Source organism: Harpia harpyja, chromosome 6 (genome assembly GCF_026419915.1).
Source record: "Harpia harpyja isolate bHarHar1 chromosome 6, bHarHar1 primary haplotype, whole genome shotgun sequence".
Classification (NCBI taxonomy): domain Eukaryota; kingdom Metazoa; phylum Chordata; class Aves; order Accipitriformes; family Accipitridae; genus Harpia; species Harpia harpyja.
This window is the reverse complement of record NC_068945.1, coordinates 4461928-4479699: the sequence shown is the minus strand read 5'-3', so window position 1 is coordinate 4479699 and position 17772 is coordinate 4461928. Positions and strand designations below refer to the sequence as shown.

General features: G+C 42.5%; 1 protein-coding gene across 4 annotated transcripts; it reads right to left on the bottom strand.

Annotated features, from left to right (window-relative positions):
• On the bottom strand, nucleotides 1-17089 carry CREBL2 (cAMP responsive element binding protein like 2). Of its 4 annotated transcripts, XM_052790119.1 has the most exons (5): nucleotides 16923-17088; nucleotides 6426-6623; nucleotides 5133-5280; nucleotides 1579-1701; nucleotides 1-1002 (listed from the first exon to the last, which is right to left on the bottom strand). In XM_052790119.1, the coding sequence occupies exons 1-4, from the start codon at nucleotides 16935-16937 to the stop codon at nucleotides 1652-1654; spliced, it is 411 nt and encodes a 136-aa protein (XP_052646079.1). In that variant the 5' UTR covers nucleotides 16938-17088; the 3' UTR covers nucleotides 1-1002; nucleotides 1579-1651. The 4 variants fall into 4 exon arrangements, with proteins under 4 accessions (XP_052646079.1, XP_052646082.1, XP_052646083.1 ...); XM_052790122.1 differs by lacking the exon at nucleotides 1579-1701 and having other exon boundaries at nucleotides 16923-17087; XM_052790123.1 differs by lacking the exons at nucleotides 1-1002; nucleotides 1579-1701 and adding an exon at nucleotides 3214-4398 and having other exon boundaries at nucleotides 16923-17086.
• Nucleotides 17090-17772: the final 683 nt, after the last annotated feature.

Sequence of the window (17772 nt, the reverse complement as noted above, 5' to 3'; positions counted from 1 at the left end):
TTGTAGTCTTTTACTCACAAATTTATTTCATCATGAGAATACCTATCAGCTGCAGCATAGTTAAGAAGGTCACCATTACCCACCCTAATATATAGAGATCATACACAAGAATTGCTTGAAATAGCAGTTAGTGTTAGTAGCATTGATTAAGCCAGTTGTCAGTTACAGGCAGACACACAAAAAAGCAGGGGTAATCTTGCACTAGTTATGGAAGGAAAACTTCCACCTTCCAAGTGCTTTTTATGGTGGGGAAAAAAGAAACTGAAAGTCAGTTGTTCAGGTTTTTTAATTTTTTTTTTTTTTTAAACGAAGTGTTGCTGAAAATCATTAGCTGAACAAGGACTGCATTTTCTAGTTACAATTTAAAGTAAGATAAAGAAAATACAAATAATGGTATAAATAATATCAAGCAACAGCCTTTGCAGAAATTGCTTAAGGCAATGGCTCTAACTGACACTACAAATTCTACTTCTGTATCTACATATACAAATTTGTACATTCCATAAACACAGCATCAGTTGAATTTTAGTCCACTGATGCACTAGTCAGTATGGGATACCTCAGATTTTACTGTGTATTAGAAGCTTCTGTTTTCTCATACAAATTCACACCAGAGTCATACAAGAAATTCAGTTATTGACATAACTTAGGGAAATTAATGCTCAGTGGCACTAACAGCAGGACACTCACAAGCTGGTGTTTTGCCTTGCTTACCTACAACAGGGATTACTACATCAGATGATCCTCTGCCACTCATGCTGTAACTCTTAAGCATAATGAGAAAGACTAGGGTTCTTATTTCAGCTTTTCCTCTGATTTCTCTGCATTTTTAGACTAGTCTGAAACATTTGGTCCTTATATTAACAGTAATTTTATAGCTAATTATAGAGATTATAATTTCTTGGGAAGTAGCAAATGGAACTATGATGCCAAATCTTCTCCATCTCCTCATGGGATGCCAGGAAGAACTAGATTCATTATTGATGTAGATTAATCCTCACCCTAAAATGTAAAAGGGAAAAAACGGAAAAACAAGTCAGTCACAGGCACTCTCACAAAGCTAGTGAGGTTTCAGCTGTCAAGATAGAGAAAAGCTTTTTGAAATTTATCTAATACATTAAAAAAAAACCAAACACCTCTGATATGTTATAATCTTTTGAAAAGCGCTTAATAGAATACAGATTCTTTGACAAACACTTATTATCATCAGATTATGAAAGCAGACTGATTTTTTTTTATTATTTTTTTTTACATATAATTACAAAATGTTCTCAGTTAAATGACAAGCTGATTAAATGTATCCACTTCATTTTTCAGGATTCTATGCACAAAGCATATATACAGCATATAAAAAGACAAGACTTATTGCTCATTTTTCTTAGGAAGTTTCCACTTTCTGGTAAATCCTTCGGTTACATTCTCCAAAAGGATTAGTGTAACTGTACAGTGCTTACTCCATCAGCATCGAGTTCAGTCTTATTACACCTTACTGTAACAGAGTTCTAGCATTGTTGTAAACGCCAAATACTACAGACAGCATTTTTTAAAGACTGTGGATAGTTTCCAAGAGATACCCACCTTTAGCTGGGCAAATGGTTCTAGCTGACCATTAGATTTCCATGGCAAGTGGGAAAATGAAGCATTTCCAGGCTTATTTCCTTTCTTCAATGTTTGTGAGAGAGAACCAGCTGCACACACTCACTGCAGGAGAAATGGGTGGAAGGCTGTACCCATCTTACACAGAGGGAGGATACGACTAAACCATCCTCCATTATTTAGGGTACTATATAAGACTCCTAGTCAGAGGACCTGGTTGTATCACTTCTAGGAGCCACCTCAACGTGGATGAAGACTGTAAGCATTAGAGTATCATATGAGCATGAACCACAAACATTTCTGTTAGTTTTCAAGAGGAACTGCTAAACTTCAAACTCCAAAATAAAGGACTCCCGGAGATCCATCTAAGCTCAGAACATTTATACCATAGCACGATCTGCCACGTGACAGAAGCCACGAACTTTATCTAATGATTGTTGCTGGGAATCCTACATTTCATAATCAACTACAGCATCTAGAGCAGGTTGGAAAGTTGCAGTTAGAGCCTCTAACTATGTGTCACATGTATTTTGGCTTGCAGGACAAACAAGGAAACTGTTTAAAATTACGTAGGCTGTAACATGCCTCCTATCCCATCTGCATGAAGCACAAAAAACCTGTCAGAACATGGATGCTGCTCTTTCTGCCACAGAGCTGGGCCCAGGCTTGCCAAACACAATCCTGTAATGCCAACTGCTGGCTAAGCCAAGAAGCAGGAGCCACTGTGATGGGGAATAGATGAAAACTGTTGCTCATCACAATGAGAAATTCCAACTCTCCATTTCCTCCATAAAAGAAAACTTCTGAGAAGTTTCCTGTCTGGAATCACAGAAAGTGAAACAAAGGAGTGGAGGGAAGAGAGCAAGTGGGGTATTTCTGGTGAGATCAGAGCTGTGTTTGTCCCATTACCTAGTGCTGAGTGAAGCTGTTCTGGTCACACATACCATAACTCCTCTGGATGGTTCCTACATCCCTGATTCAGAAACACACTTAAGTATACACATAACATTTGAAATATATGTTTAATAACAATACATAGTTTGCATTTGAAACTAGACTGCGTAAATCTAATTCTAACTAAAAATAATATATTGCACTTCTGGCATGATCATGTTACAAAATCCAACTGCAAGGTTCACAGAGTATAGTTCTGGACATCTGGCCTAGTTTTTCTTTCCTCCAGAGAATCCAGAAAAAGGAAAGACAAGCATTCAGCATAGACAAAAATCCCAAAACTTATGGGTTGGCTTTGTTGCTATCTTTCAGCACAAACTGCAGTTCAGAGCTTAAAATACAGGGGGGGGGGGGACAACAGACCCCTCATATCCTCCCCATTTCTGCTTCAGTGTTACTTAACCTTTCATAATAGTTTTCCATGTCTATGCAACATCTCTAGCAATTGCTAACTAAGTACATGTGTAGAGGGTCTAGAGAATAAACTTAAAACCATGCCTTAAGGATTAATATACAAGTGCTCAGAATGGAATTCTGAAAGCAACTGTGCTGTACACTGAAATATGGCACTTTGTTATTTTCAATGCTTTTGACTAATCCTGAATTGAGATAATGCTACAGACTCAATTCAATAAAAAGAAGGCAACATTCAGTCTAGCAAAGTCATTCATTATAATATTTATTCTATGAAATGAAGAAGAAAACATAAGATTAAAAAATGTTTCATGCATTTCATAAAATACAGAGAAAGACGTTGTCACAAACGAAACAGAGAATAAGCAAGCAAAACTCCCACTGAAAATCCCAAGAGCTCCACTCTCCACATTGCATCATATAAATGCAAAAAGCATATACAGGAGAAAGAGCGGTCTAAGGAAAGCAGCAGGTTATCTGTCAATATCTGGGATAGGTCAATCAGCCTGCAAGACTTTTGCCATCACCTCTCTGATCATAAAACCAAACTGATGCAACTTGTTTTCCTTGCTGCCAGTTCTTGGCATTATCTTTAGCTGGGAAACCAGGATAGCACAGCTGTATTCATATTAAGTTGCAGTCCAGAAATATACTAGGGGCAAAGGGTAGGTAGATACAGAAAGATAGATAGCAGGGCACAGTGGGTAGGATGGGATGGCAGTTGTTCCACTGCTCAAAGCAAGGTGGAGGGACATGCTTTGACTGTCTTACTGGGAGCGTGGGGGGTGGGAAATGCATCCTGCAAGAGAAGTATGGGCAGAAGCAGGGAATATATCTCGTAGGTCTTTTAAAGAGTCCCAATAACATAAAAGACATGCCGTATTATAAAAGGATGCCGAGAGCAACATCTTTATTTAGGTTACAAATTACATTACTATAAACCTTCTTACTGAAAGCTTTTGATCCACTTCCTTGTCCTCAACCTGTAGTACTCCATTTGGCTTTAGCAAAGCTCTTACAAGATCCTCCTCTTGCTTTTATTTTACAGAACCTCTCAGACTCCCACAACAGTTACCAGCCACATAACTACTGACCACAAACCCAGTCTAATTCTGGGCTCTGACACAAAAGCAGCCCCCATCTCTTATTGGGAATGCCCAAAAGCTGCCATAGCTGTATTTGGGGAGGGTGGTGTAGAGAAAGGAAGAACAAGGCTCCGCTTAGACAAACACCTATTACCCCAAAAGCCCCACTCCATGCAGGCTTAGGAACACCACAATCAAAGAGTTTCATGTGGGGAGGAGCAAAGAGAAGACAGCGGACTGGGATACTTCCCCCTGCATCTGGGGATGCATCCACTTCTCTCACAACAGTGTTCTTCTGCTAGCTACCAAGCTATCTCTGCTGCAGTGCGGAAGGTTCTGCATTGGTCTCCTGTGAATGATGCACCATGGGGGAAGATTGTTACAGTTACGAATGTGATTTTTCATGTTGTTTCTTAAAAACATAAAGCTAGGAATTCTTATTTTTTAAAAATTTACAGTTGAGTGTAATTTAACCTGTAGCACGAAATATTACAAAATTAGAAGATGCGAGATACAGAATTGCCCATGCCACACCTTAACTCTGTTCCTTTGCATGTACGTATCAGGAATATGACTTTATATCACGTCATCTTTTCACCTTTCAATCCCCAAAAGAACCTTATTTCATTCCCTGGACAAGCACTAATGAGGCAGAAAGAATACTCCATAGGAGATCCCAAGTCCAGCATTTCTCACTTTTGAGTGCTTGCAGCTAGAATGTTTTCTTGATTGAGTTTTTAAAATTTAATTATGTTTTATGTGCTCTATTTACCTTGCATTAGGAAAACAGAAAACGCTGTAAAAGATTACGGTCTCAGGTCTTCACAGGTCTCCACAGGCCTTGGTGAAACACAAAGATTGAGTCTTCTTTTAAAGTAACTGCCCAGCTTCCTAGCTGGTGTAATTTCTGTGTTGTCCATGTAAACATTACACAGAGTCTTTGTACCACCCACTAAGCTCTTTGCTTCAATCAACTATTTGTGCCCAAAAGCACATCCTTATGTTTCTTCCCACACCGCAGCCATCCTCCTACACCACAAAAGATGTAACAAAATAGGAATTAATCATAGGCTGGATACTTACAAGGATTGCTGCTGTTTGCTTCTGTCTTCCCAGCCTTGGCAAGTTTGGTTGAGTTCTGCTGTGCTTTGCCTTGCTCCTCTCCAGTTAGCAGGGCTTTTATTTCAGAGGGGATTTTCCCTTGGTCCATCGCCATGCACCACTGCTTGTACTGAAATATGCAAACACATTACGCATTAGCAAACTGCCAGGATCACATTAGCAGACAAAACAGAGCTGTAATCTTTACCTTCCGGTACATTGATTTACAGTTTGAATTTACTGGGTTGAAGCCTCTTACAAAACTGCAGAGCACTAATGAGCTAAGCACGTGTCCATGGTTGCATACCTGGCCTCAGTAAATCCTGCTTCAGTCAATAAACTGCTACTCAGTGGCAGTACTAGACACAATACTGTAATTATTAAACAACATGGAACACTTTGTGCGTTTTCTCGCTGCTGGCATGCCAGAATACCGTTCCAGTTCATGGCCTATTAAAAACAAATATTTCACATGACTCTGGGGCTGATTGACTATTAAGAGGTCCTTTTTGATTGTGCAAGGCACGGTTACAGCACACGTGCCTTATTCCTAGTTCCCCCATCTTAAAACCATCATTGGGAAACCCTGAAGCACACTGAAAAACCTGTGGTCAGTTGGCTGACTTTCCACCCAACCCTAACCCTATTCAGTTGTGATTAGCCCTGCCTATTCAAACAAACCTAAGGCACGGTCAAGGCAATATCCTCAGCTCCAGTGAAATCTCAACGGCATCTCAATATCACTGAAGAGCTGAATCTGTATTTCCAGATGAAACATTCTCTTCGGTTAATGCCGCTTATTTGGCCAAGACACCCATCTTACATGTGCTGGAACACAGGACAGCTGTGCAACCATCTACACAGAAAGTATGCTGCAAGAACCAACCTCCCCAACAGAGACAAAGGTCTGTGGGAAGCAATGACACACTGTGGATATATGTTCCCCCCCTGATACTTAAACACATCTCTTTCCACCCTCTACCTCTTTCTACCTCTGTCAGAGGTTTTCCAAAACAAACATTTCAAAGACAACAGACTCGTATGTAATGGCACTTTCTTTGCTTGCTTCCAGTTCAAAACCAGCAGATAACTTGTGACATGAGGTTCATATTCAACACACAAAGTAGGCAAACAGCTGAATGCATCTGTTACTGATGTTTTGATACCTTACGGCAAGCCAAATCCCACGCTCAGTCACAGTGATTTCGAGAACAAATGTCCACGAGGACAGGTCCCAAATAATATTGAGGGTTAGGTTAAATGATAGTTTCTTACCATTTCAAGCTCTTCTCTGAGAGCACAGATGGCTCGCTCTCTGCTTGAAACCAGCTCTTCCAGGTACTGGTACCTCAGCTTCTTCCTGGCTCTGCACTCTCTTGCACTCTGACGACTTCTTTCAAGTTTTGCCTTCAAGTCTATTTTGGCTGGTTTACGACCTCGCTTGCCCGGTTTCTTTACCTTGCCTCCAACCACCTGGAAAGGAAGGGTACAGTAAAGATCCTGTTCTGCAAAGGTAATGCTGTATCCATGTCATTCTGCCTACTAGGTGTCTCAAGTAGAAAATCTTGCTTATACTTTCATTGATTCTGGAGCAACAGAGGAAAGGGGTCTGATGTATGAAGTTTTCAGTGATGGCATCAAAACCAAAAGGGAGGGATATGACTTCATAGTGAGCTCAGTGCTTAAGCAGTCCTATCGTCAACACTACTAATCTGATTTGGAGGAGCTCCACAGAATGGTTGAGGTTGGCAGGGACCTCTGGACGTCATCTGGTCCAACCCTCCCTGCTCAAGCAGGGCCACCTAGAGCAGCCCAGGACCATGTCCAAATGACTTTTTAATTTCTCCAAGGAGGGAGACTCCACAAGCCCTCTGGGCAACCTCTGCCAGTGCTCAGTCACCCTCACAGTAAAAAAGCATTTCCTGATGTTCAGATGGGCCCTTCCTGTGTTCCAGTTTCTACCCACTGCCTCTGGTCCTGGCACTGGATACCACTGAAGAGAGCCTGTCTCCATCTTCTTTACACCCTCCCCTTCAGGTATTTGTACACAGTAATGACATCCCCTGAGCCTTCTCATCTCCAGGCTAGATGGTCCCAGCCTTCTCAGCCTTTCTTCATAGGAGAAATGCTCCAGTTCCTTCATCATCTTAGTGGCCTTTTGCTGGACTCTCTCCAGTGGCTCCATTTCTCTCTTGTACTGGGGAGCCCAGAACCAGACACACTACTTCGGATATCTAGGAGGATATCTGGGACATTGAGGAGACAGACATGATAGTCAACTTGTAGTGAAACTGTTTTAATATTACCAAAAACCCCTGCCCTAATACTTGCCAGCCCTAGAAATATTATATTATGGAGTTTAACACTTTAATTTGGAAGAAAAAAATATTTATTTGTATCAATATAATCCAAAACCTAGTTTTGCGGCAATGAAACGACCACAGTTTCAGCCAACTCTAAAGATGAAACTTGTCGGAATTATTCACTAGCCATCTGAGATTCCTCAGTCCCTATTTCTTTCAAAGGAATCTTTGGAGGATTTTTACTAAACAGGGAACTCGGTTACACCGAGTCCTACCTCTGCTGCCTCTATTCCAGTTGTATCTAACCACTCTGGCCATGTTTACCTTCAAAACATTATTACACAGCCTGGAAAATTCTCCTCACACCTCCTCAGGCAACCTATCCCAGTGTTAACTCTCCCAGTCCCTAATTTCGATCTCCCTTGCAGAAATGTGACCCCCTAGTTTCTTGTCCTATGGAATGCAGATTTTGCAATCATTTTCCCCTCTTCTTTGTGGCTCCTTTTTTACAGGTCTGAAAGCTTCTTTTGCTACAAATAAAAAAATAAAAAAAAAAAAGGGAATAGCTTCCTCAATGTTTACTCTATGCTTCCCCACCCAAATATTTCACTCTTAACATGAGAGCATAGCACAAGAAAGTCTTCAGTATGGTCTGAAACTTAGTACACTGGCCATTGGGTAGTATCGCCCTGTAAGCATTACGTCAGCCACACACCCCACCTCACCTCTGAAGTGAGGATTTCTCTTTATTTGCATTCTGACCACACTGTTTAAATGGAGGGGGTGTGGAGAAACACACCTAAAAGACACACCTATATACAAGAATTTCACTGCTGGCTGAGGTGTTTCACCATACTGTATACAGACAGGACTTCTTCTAATAGGCAGTGTTCAAAATATCAGAGTTCATTAAAAAAGGCATTTTACTGTGTGATACTACAAAATAAGGTGGCTTTGACATTCCAAGAAGTCACTTGTTCTACAAACTCAGCAGGCTGCAATAAAAACAATAACATAATGAATTTATGTGCTAGAATGAAGAAAAAAAAGGATTATACAATTGAGCCTATTCTTTCTTTGGAACGTGAGTCAACAATCACATGCCAACATAATCCTACCCTCTCTACATTGCCTTTCCTAATTTATTCAGGAGTAGCTGCCTACCATAGCAAATGGAGGAACAGAAAGTACTTAATGGACATCTAGTGATAATGAAACAAACACAATACATTCAGAAAAGCAAAGAAAAAAAACCCCAAGCTCTTTTACATTTGAACTGCTGAATACAGCTGTAATAATCCATTCACTCCACCAAGGTGATCTCCTTAAGATCTTCTAGTTCAGATACTATATTCACCAAAGTAGGATAAAACTAACCCACCATGGCCAAGGGGCAAAGAAGCTCCAAAGAAAGGAAAGTGACTGTCCCCTTTTGGGCATGACAAGCATGGCTCTGTCCTCTCATGGAACCACACTCCTATTTAGGTGTGGTGTGATTTACACTCCTAGCTCAGCAGGACTTAGAAATACACAGTCTTCCCAGGAGGGGCTGTAGGCACTCACAATTTGTTCTCTATTATTACCTGCACTTGGAAGATTTCTGTATATTACATTACACACAACAGCCAAAATACTTCAGTTCTCAAAGACATCTAGTGCCTGCGGCTTTTCTGTGCCTGTGCAAGGTAGTTTAAAGTAAATCTTTGAATTCAAGAGCTAGATAAGGTCTTGTAGAGACATACACTCCAGCTCTCTCAAAAAACCTCTGCCACTCTGAGTTCTGACCCTCTAGAAGAGTGAGCTAGCACTCAAGGCTGGAGTCCCAGCACACCACGTACTGCCCTATGAACAAAAGAGTAACTTGAGTCTTAGTCCTGCACAGGAGCATGTCACAGCCAAGCCCTTTCACCAGAACGTCAGGCAGGTGAACAGTTGCTACCACACTGTTTCTCACAACCAGCAAGTTAAAGCTACTGGCAAATAGCACCCAACTTTTCCACAGCCACCATCTTGGGCAGGCACTGGCCACGAAAAGCACTCACAAGCAGCACAGCTTCACAGCAGTTAAATACATCCAACACCACAATCTCACAAAATAATTTCTTTTTAAGGACCTGTTATTTTAAAGCATCTTGTGTATGTTTATATGCAGCTGGTGCCTTTTTTAAGGTAGGGGTCACATCAACACAAAAAACATACAAAGGGCAAGGGAGAGTGGATCTTTACACCAGTTAAGATATCAAGTGAGCTCATACAAACTCTAAGTTTATAGGCCGTGTTTTTATGGACAGATGTAGAGATGTGGGCATAAAACAGTTAAAGGCACTTTGTAGTCTGCAAGGAAATTAGACGCTGGTGTAGACTGCTGCGCACATTGCAGATACATCCTGGATCCACTACTGTCAATTAACTGCTGTCCCTTTAGTCACTGTAGAGCTTTCTACAGATAGGTGTACTAATTGCTGTCTTTCCCCCGAGATCTTTTACCACTGCAGCAGCCCCGCACACAAGCTCTCTTATGGAAGGAAAAAGACTTGTATCTCTTGGATCATCTCTTGCCAATGCTCTAACCACCAGGACTATGGAAATAATGAAATGCTTCTTTCCTTTTTAACTCTGTCTTTAAACAGTAAAACCCTAACAATCTGCCTTCACATCATCCCCAAAGATTCATACTGTCTTTGTGGCTCCTGAACTGGAGTTCACCATACAATTAGGCATCACCCTGCACAGCTAGTGTGGGAAGAGATTTAATCAAATCCTGCATCCTTACCAGTTTTTCCTCATAAGTCAGTATTTAGAAGCTCCTGCCATAACCTTAAGCAGCACAGCTGGGGATAAAAAGCCCTGATAAATCCTTTGCCACCATCCCACATTACCATATCTCCCTGGCTTCTAGTCATGTTTGCCTACTCAGTTGCTATGCTGATGTGACAGAAAGAAGACAAAGCAGAAGTGCTAGTTGATGTTGAACATGGCAGCAGACCAAGAAAAAACAAGCAAGCAAACATTTTTTTATTCCCTTTCTATCCCCCCCGAATTTATAAAGGGATGTGATCTATTAGCATTCAGCAGTAGGGATTTGGGTTTTTTTCAGGGAGTCATATACAATCAAGACCCAGAACAACATTAATCATAAAATTTGTCATAGAAATATTAATAATGACATGCATTTGCCAGAAGTCTGACCAAACTCCTACTTCAGTTCACTCAGACTTCAGAAAATAGAAAAACATAACTCCCTCCCTTTTTAATACAGTACTTAGATCACAAGATCATTCTTGCCTGGCATCAGTGTTCAGGTACAAAATTATTTGACCTGGAATTGGAAATAGCTGCAATTACTTGCCCTGATATAGAAAAAGCCCTCAGATTTCTGGATTTTTTTATTAGAGGGATTCAGCAGATCTCTACAGAAGCAGTGCCAGATTGCATGATGGAGAGGTCCTACTTAGGAAGGAGATACATACATAACACAGCTACTAGCACTCACACCCCCAAGGAACTGATGGAAGATTTTGATAAAGCTGGCCTCACCATGACATCTATGGCTTTTGAACAATTTGGCAGATTAAAACACTATCTGAAGAACTGTTCAGCACTACAGATCAGCAATGCTGATCGCATTGACCAGTTCAGCATCTTCCAGCAGCTCTCTGTTCATTCACAGATAAACAAGTAGCTCTTAAGTGCTCCATCAACCAGTACTTGAGATCCAGCTCAAGGAATCATCTTAAGCAGACTCTTGGTTGCATTAGTGGCTGAAGGTATAGGTCTGCAGAATTTAACTTAGCACAGAGCTGATGATCATCTACAGAATTTATATAAAACTATAAAAATTATTAGAAAGAAATAATACCTAAGCACTGCATTCATTACAGTAGAGGGGGGAGGAATCTATTCATGCTTACAAACTTTTTCTCAAAATCAGTAATCAAATGAAGTTAGTCACAAGTCTCCTAATAAAGATGAAGTTATCTGATCTGCTAAGTCACAGCATACATTCACAGCAGCAGTACACAACCCAGCTAGAAAGTATGCTGGTTATTCCTCCATTGCATGACATTTTACATGCTTCACACAGATAACTTAGTTAACTTTCACTGGCAGACAAAATGCATTCAATAATGATAAAAAAATGTAAGATATTATTTAGCAAGCAAACATTTTCTAAGTCTTAAGCAGATATGTCAATAGAAATTAATCCTAAAACTCTAATCATACAAAGCAATTAATGTACTAAGAATGTAATCTTTAGCACAGATGTGTAAAGAAGGCTATCTTTGCTGAAACATCTATTTTGAGAAAGCATAAATATCAAGCTTTCATAAAGTGTTAGGCAGGCATCCATAACTCAAGATGGGTAAGCATTAAGTTTCAGGGCAGGAATTGCTACTTAAGACTGCGTAGCAATCACCCAGATGCCACCTTACAGGCGAGAGCCCTCCTCTTCCCCGCAGGAAGGACTTAAAGCCTCACGCCTGGAAGCACATCCACCAACACGCCATATGCATTCTCCCAGTTTACACTAACAGAACCCAGGCATTTCTTTAAACTTATCTCTGTTAGAACTCTAAACGGGGAACAGGGATGGTCAACTAACATTACCACGTATATCCTCCTAGCCCACTGCAACAGTGAAATAAAACTGTTCTAGCTGTTCTATAGAGTTTAAGCTCATCCATTTTACTCACTCATTGCAAATGTGAGAATGCAGACGCATCATCTGAGCGATGCTGAGCAGCAACCTGTTAAAACATTTGATGATTTGAAATTGCCTGTCTCAAATTATAACCAAAGCTATTTAGGTTTTGTATTTCCAAGCAAGCAGCAATGAGAACACTTTACGTTTGGACCTGACCCTGGGTGGAAGACTTCTCCAGCACTTTGCAAACCTGCATACTCTGAAAAAGCCCTGAAGGATGAAAACATAGTAACCCACCTCCTTAACAACTGAGGTCATTATGAAAAGAGATCCTGTGCTTTGCTCTCCACACTAGCTCTCAGTCCCTGCTGTGGTGTTCAAAGCATTCCTCAGAGTTGATTCCAGGATCACCTGGGAGATCGCCCCTCTCTTTGTGATCCTGGTCACCCACAACAGCGAGGGTCACAGGCAGAGATGTGTGAGAAGACATCTCATGAATGAAGACCCATCAAGTTCTCTATTTTAAGCACAAGATTTCACTTCTGACTTGCTCCCACACTCCCTCCAAGGGACATCTGCATCCCTGTAATGATGACTTCCAGCAAAATTCCCCTTGGGATCACACGCGACTGGGTATTTGATGTTAGGCAGTGGGGAAAACAGCGCAAATCCTGTGCACAGCCTTTTACTGTGGGCCTGCCCCTGCCCTAACACCAAATGCTCCACCAAAATGGAAAGGCTGTACAAACAAACACCAGACCAAGACATTGACAGATGCTCGATCCATAAACATAAATGCCCCATACGAACAGTTTATCTGAGTGCTTGCTTCTTCAAACTCAGTTAACACCTGAAAACACTCTGGCCTTACCTATTTAAAGGCTTTTCTTTCACTTCACACATTGCAAGCTTGTGGAAGTTTAGAAATAGTCAGACCTCAAGACCAGCGTCCTTGCTCAATGCCCTGGGACCAGCCTGATGGAGAGCAAACAATCTGAGCTGGAGACCCGGCTTTCTAACAGCCACAGCCTCTTTTACAGGTATAAAGGAATTTGCTGCTTCATGTAGAGGACACGGCAATTTATTTACAAGCAGAAGAAAGCCACAACCAAGAATCAGTCTGTTCAAAGTTGAGAAACTAACTTGGAATTAAAACAAGTGCAAGAGATTGAGATCTACCCTTTTAAAAATCTGAAGAGTGGACTGGTTTATTGTCACCAGAACTGGGTAACAAAGGTTTTCCTAAGCCTGCTTTTCTACCTTCCTTTGTATATCCAACATGCATAAGTAGCTGCCCTGAACTAGCAAGGCATTTTAAAAAGCAGTTGGGTGCATTTCACTAAATTTTCATTCCCATTTGAAAAAGTAATCAATTACTACATTCTAGTGCTAAGATTAAGAATGATGCATTATACTTTTTTTTTAAATCCCACTTTAAATTAAAAAATACCATTTAAATATAATATTTGTCTCCAAAATGCACTTTTTCTTAAAACTCAATCTACTTATTCATGTTTTGGCTCAGTTCAGCTTATTTTTGAAGAAAAATACATTTCATCTAAACTTTTTGAAAACTAAAGCTATCTTTTCCATACAGGAAAAGAATATTTTTAATAAAAGAGGGCAACCCCAACCTTTTTTGTTGGTGGTGCTGGTTTGGTTTTTGTTTGCTTGTTTTTTATTTCACTGGAATAACAAAAGTGATCTAATGTTGAGAATTTTTTTTATTTCTCATTTCTACCCATAAACTGACAAGTTAATTACGTTAAGTATTGCCAGAGTGTTCCCTATAAAAACTTCTACAAGTAATACAAAAGATTGCAGTTAGCTATGTAGAACTGTATTTTAACAGTTACCAACAAGAGTTATTTATCAGCTAACACAAATGTGAAAATTACTTCTTACCCTAATGCAAACCCCCTGCTTCCCAATGTATATAATAAATATACAATAAGCTATATGTAGTCTTGTAAACTAACCAAGTAATTTCACCTATAAAGGCTGAAATCACAGAGACAGAATTTCTCCTTTTTCCTGTGTCTAAATACTTCAGAGGTACTAAGTGTTACTTTAACAGAGACTAATAGCCAAGGAACAGCTACATAACTAAACTCTTTCCCTTACACAACCAACAGCTCAAACCACAGCAAGGAGAAGTGAGACCAGTATCTGAACAAGCCCTAGTTTCAGAGCAACTCTGTAGGAAGAAGAACAGGTCACATTTTGGGTTTGGGTGGGGGTTTTTGTGTGAATAATATAAGAACATCCTTTAAGACCGGAACATCAAAGTTTTCTAGATCTGATGCTCAGATATTCTCTCTCTCCCCCTTTATTCCTTAATATTTCCTTCCCATTTTGATGAATATGTTACAATGAACCATTTTTCTAACGCTCTCTTAAACCAGGCAAGGCTAAATTATAGTGCACTAAGAATTAGGGAAAACATTACAGCCTGCAAGCCCAATTCTAAATTCTTTATGTCATGTAGATGAAGGAAAACACTGAACTAGGGTAGATGCAGCTATAGAATGGTTACTTCACTACTAATGTAATTTAGTTATCTCAGTTTTTACAGGGAAATTCCTTTCACAGTCATACTCGTTCAATTCACAGATAAGACTCTCTGATCAGGCAGGCCAACCCTCTCAATAAGGAGGAAAATGTAACTCAGTGGAACTTCTATAAGATTTCAAGGACATGCTGGCTCAAGCTGTAAGACCACACTGGCTATAAAATGAAGTATAAATAGTGCTCACCTCATCCCAACACAGCAACATGCAATGGGAAAAACCCTCCCAAGAGAAATGGGATCTCTTGATGGGGGCTACCAAACCCTTAGGGCAACCTGCAGCCTCATGAACTTGTTCATAAAGGAACCACAGCCCTTCAAAACAACTACAGCAAAGACTTTCAAAGCAGCAGGCACTTACTGACTAGTATCAGCTGTTTTCAGTAGAAGATATGAGGATCCAGTATCGCCCGAGATTATTACCTTATGAAAAATCTGCTGAGGTAACAAAGATTTTCAAGGTTTTCCTTAGGTACAGCCACACCCAGCAGTTCGAGGCAGGACCCTTTTCAATGCCACTGTCTTTGCAAGTATCTCAGCAGTAAGTTTTAAATAAAAACATCATACTAGGAAACTGTAGTTGAGACTGAATATAGGAAGGGTAAATATTCCACTCTGCATTTTTTTTTTTCTTCACTCAACATCAATTTTTCTAAGGAAAAAAAGAGCAAAGACTTGTCATATTGATTGGGTGAAAAGATTTAGTTTATTTAGTACATGCATCCAAAAATGTTTAAAAAAAAAAAAAAGGCAGATTATCAGGACTTCGTAAGACACGACAATAGATCAAAAATTGGTTTTTAAATGAAAAATCTGGAAGTCATCTGTTACAAATAAGTTAATTTTGATACAGGAGAAATGCAATGTTTTTAACAGAAATAAAAATCAGCTAATACTCATGAACTACATATGCCCCCAGAACTAAATCTTCTGGATATTCTAAACTGCTGCCCTGATGACATAAACGTTCATGCAGTTCTCACAGCTGTGATCATTTGGTTACTTCAGTGATGCAGATTCCCCCCACCTTCCTTTGCAGCTTTCAGACAAGGCCTCAATAAAACCAAATAGTATACACGTTAAATTGGCAAATCATCATGAAACTTTCATATACTTATGATCCATTCTGGGGATCCTTTGTACTTCCAAATTATTGATCACTTCTAAGTTTCTTAGATTCATTCCCTAAGAAATTACATCAGTATTTTTTTCCCCCTTTGAATTAAGGCAGATCAGCACAGGCAGTGCAATTTTGTTTTAGTAAAATTTAAGTGGGAAGAACACCAGATAGCTTGAGAACAGATAAGGTACCACAGGCACGTGACTACCATATGACCAGTTTTAATACTCAAGCCAAGCTCAGAATTTATTACAAGTCAGAAGACGGCTGCCTCACAGCCTACCTCAAGCATGGTTTCACCTAGCTCGCTCCTGGGGACTTAAGCTATGTCTGGCACAAAACCCAGGCCACTACCGCAACCACCACTCTGGTGAGCTGGAACACCCAAACTCAACCGGGAATTTCAGTTGTGAAACGATGCACCGAGTGGCCACGGCAATTATCTTCTCAGTCCTCAGGCTGGCCGTGCAGGTGCTGCTTTAGGTGCAGCCCGGTGCAAGCAGGCATAAGAGGCGTGCCTTATGCATCTTCCGATGTTTCGCTCTGCTTAAATGGAAGCCCTGTGCCTTCAGGGATGCCACTGTGCTGTTCTCATAACAAGAGGCAGGCAGAATCGAAGCACCAGCGCCCATCACAAGGCTGCAACCCGAGCTCCTACCCTAGTACCTCACCATTTGTCCGCAGTTGCTCTTTATCTAAGAAATTCCGGGTGCTACAGGCACACGATCCACCGCACCAGATCAGACCTCTGGTCCGTATCCAGCCTTTGGCCCGCGCCCGGAGCTTTAAGGAAAAGCCAGAAGCGGCATCCAAGCGCTGTGCCCCACTACCTGCAGCAAGGGAGGAGAAGGAAGGGGACGAGCCCCCCGTCCCGCGGCAGCGACCAGAGGCCTTCAAGAGAAGATGTCACAGAAGTTGACCTCAAAAGCCTTTAGCGGGAGCACTCGCCTCACTCGCGGTTCCCTGCCTATTAACCGCGATGAGGCTTTGCGGGGGTTTACACCACACACTTGCACACCGCCTGGACCTGGAACCCGGCGGGCTCAGGCGCAGGGCGGGGGGGGGGCTCCCCGCACCGGCTGCCCTCAGCTCCAAACGGGCCCCAGCCCCCGGGCGGGCCCCGCAGACCTCTTACCTTGCTGTCATCCATGTGTGCCGCCAGCCCCGGCCCCGCAGCCCCCGTACGGGGACCGCACCGAAGCCGCCCGCCCCGGCGGACACCGGCGCTCACAGCCCCCCAGCGCGGCCCGCGGCCGCCGCCATGGCCCGCCGCCCTGTTTGTTTACAGCCGCCCGCCCCGCCCCGCGCTGGGCGGGCGGGGGAGCGGCGGCCGAGCGGTGCGCGCTGGGAAGAGTAGTCTCGCCCGGCCCCGCCGCCATTGGCCGCTGCCGAGGTGAAGGGGCGGGAAGAACTACATCTCCCAGCAGGCCCCGCCGGGGTGAGGCGGGGAGCGGCGCGGCGATTGGTTCCCCTCCCCGCCGGGAGGGAGAACTACATTTCCCAGAAGGCGCCGGGCGCCTGCGCGCCTCGCCGCGGGTGGGCTGCTCGCCGTCCGGCCCGCCGGCGGAGGCGGGCAGCTGCCTCAGCGCCGGCGGCCGCCCTGAGGTAGCTGTTGCCGCCGGCAGTCCTCACCTGTGTCCCGTTCTCCGCCGGTTCCGACGCTCGCACAGGCTCTCTCGAGCGCCGAGCCCTGATTTTGACCCCAATCTTTCCTGCCGCTGACGGGACCACCGCCAGTGCCGCCGCCTCCGCCATGTCCGAGCTAGCCGGCCTGCCTGCCTGACTGCAGCCCTGCCCCGCCGCAGCCTCTGGTGCTAGCTGCAGAGACCTTAAGGTTCCAGCTGAGCAGCCGTATAATGGCTCGAGCACTAAAAACCAAACCAACAGATTAAGTGTTCTGCTACCGTTTGCCTCGCTTTGCCCTTCAAGTTCCTGAAACCGAGTCTTCCTGGTCGCTTGGATGCTGCCTGGTGTACAGGGACTGA

Bases quoted from the DNA above. Each gene is read 5' to 3' on its own strand.
- CREBL2 (XM_052790119.1), bottom strand. The intron at 5,281-6,425 runs GTAAGAAACTAT...TGCATATTTCAG, and splicing joins TCAGAGAAGAGCTTGAAATG to TACAAGCAGTGGTGCATGGC. The intron at 1,702-5,132 runs GTAAGTATCCAG...TTTCTCCTGCAG, and splicing joins AGCAAACAGCAGCAATCCTT to TGAGTGTGTGCAGCTGGTTC.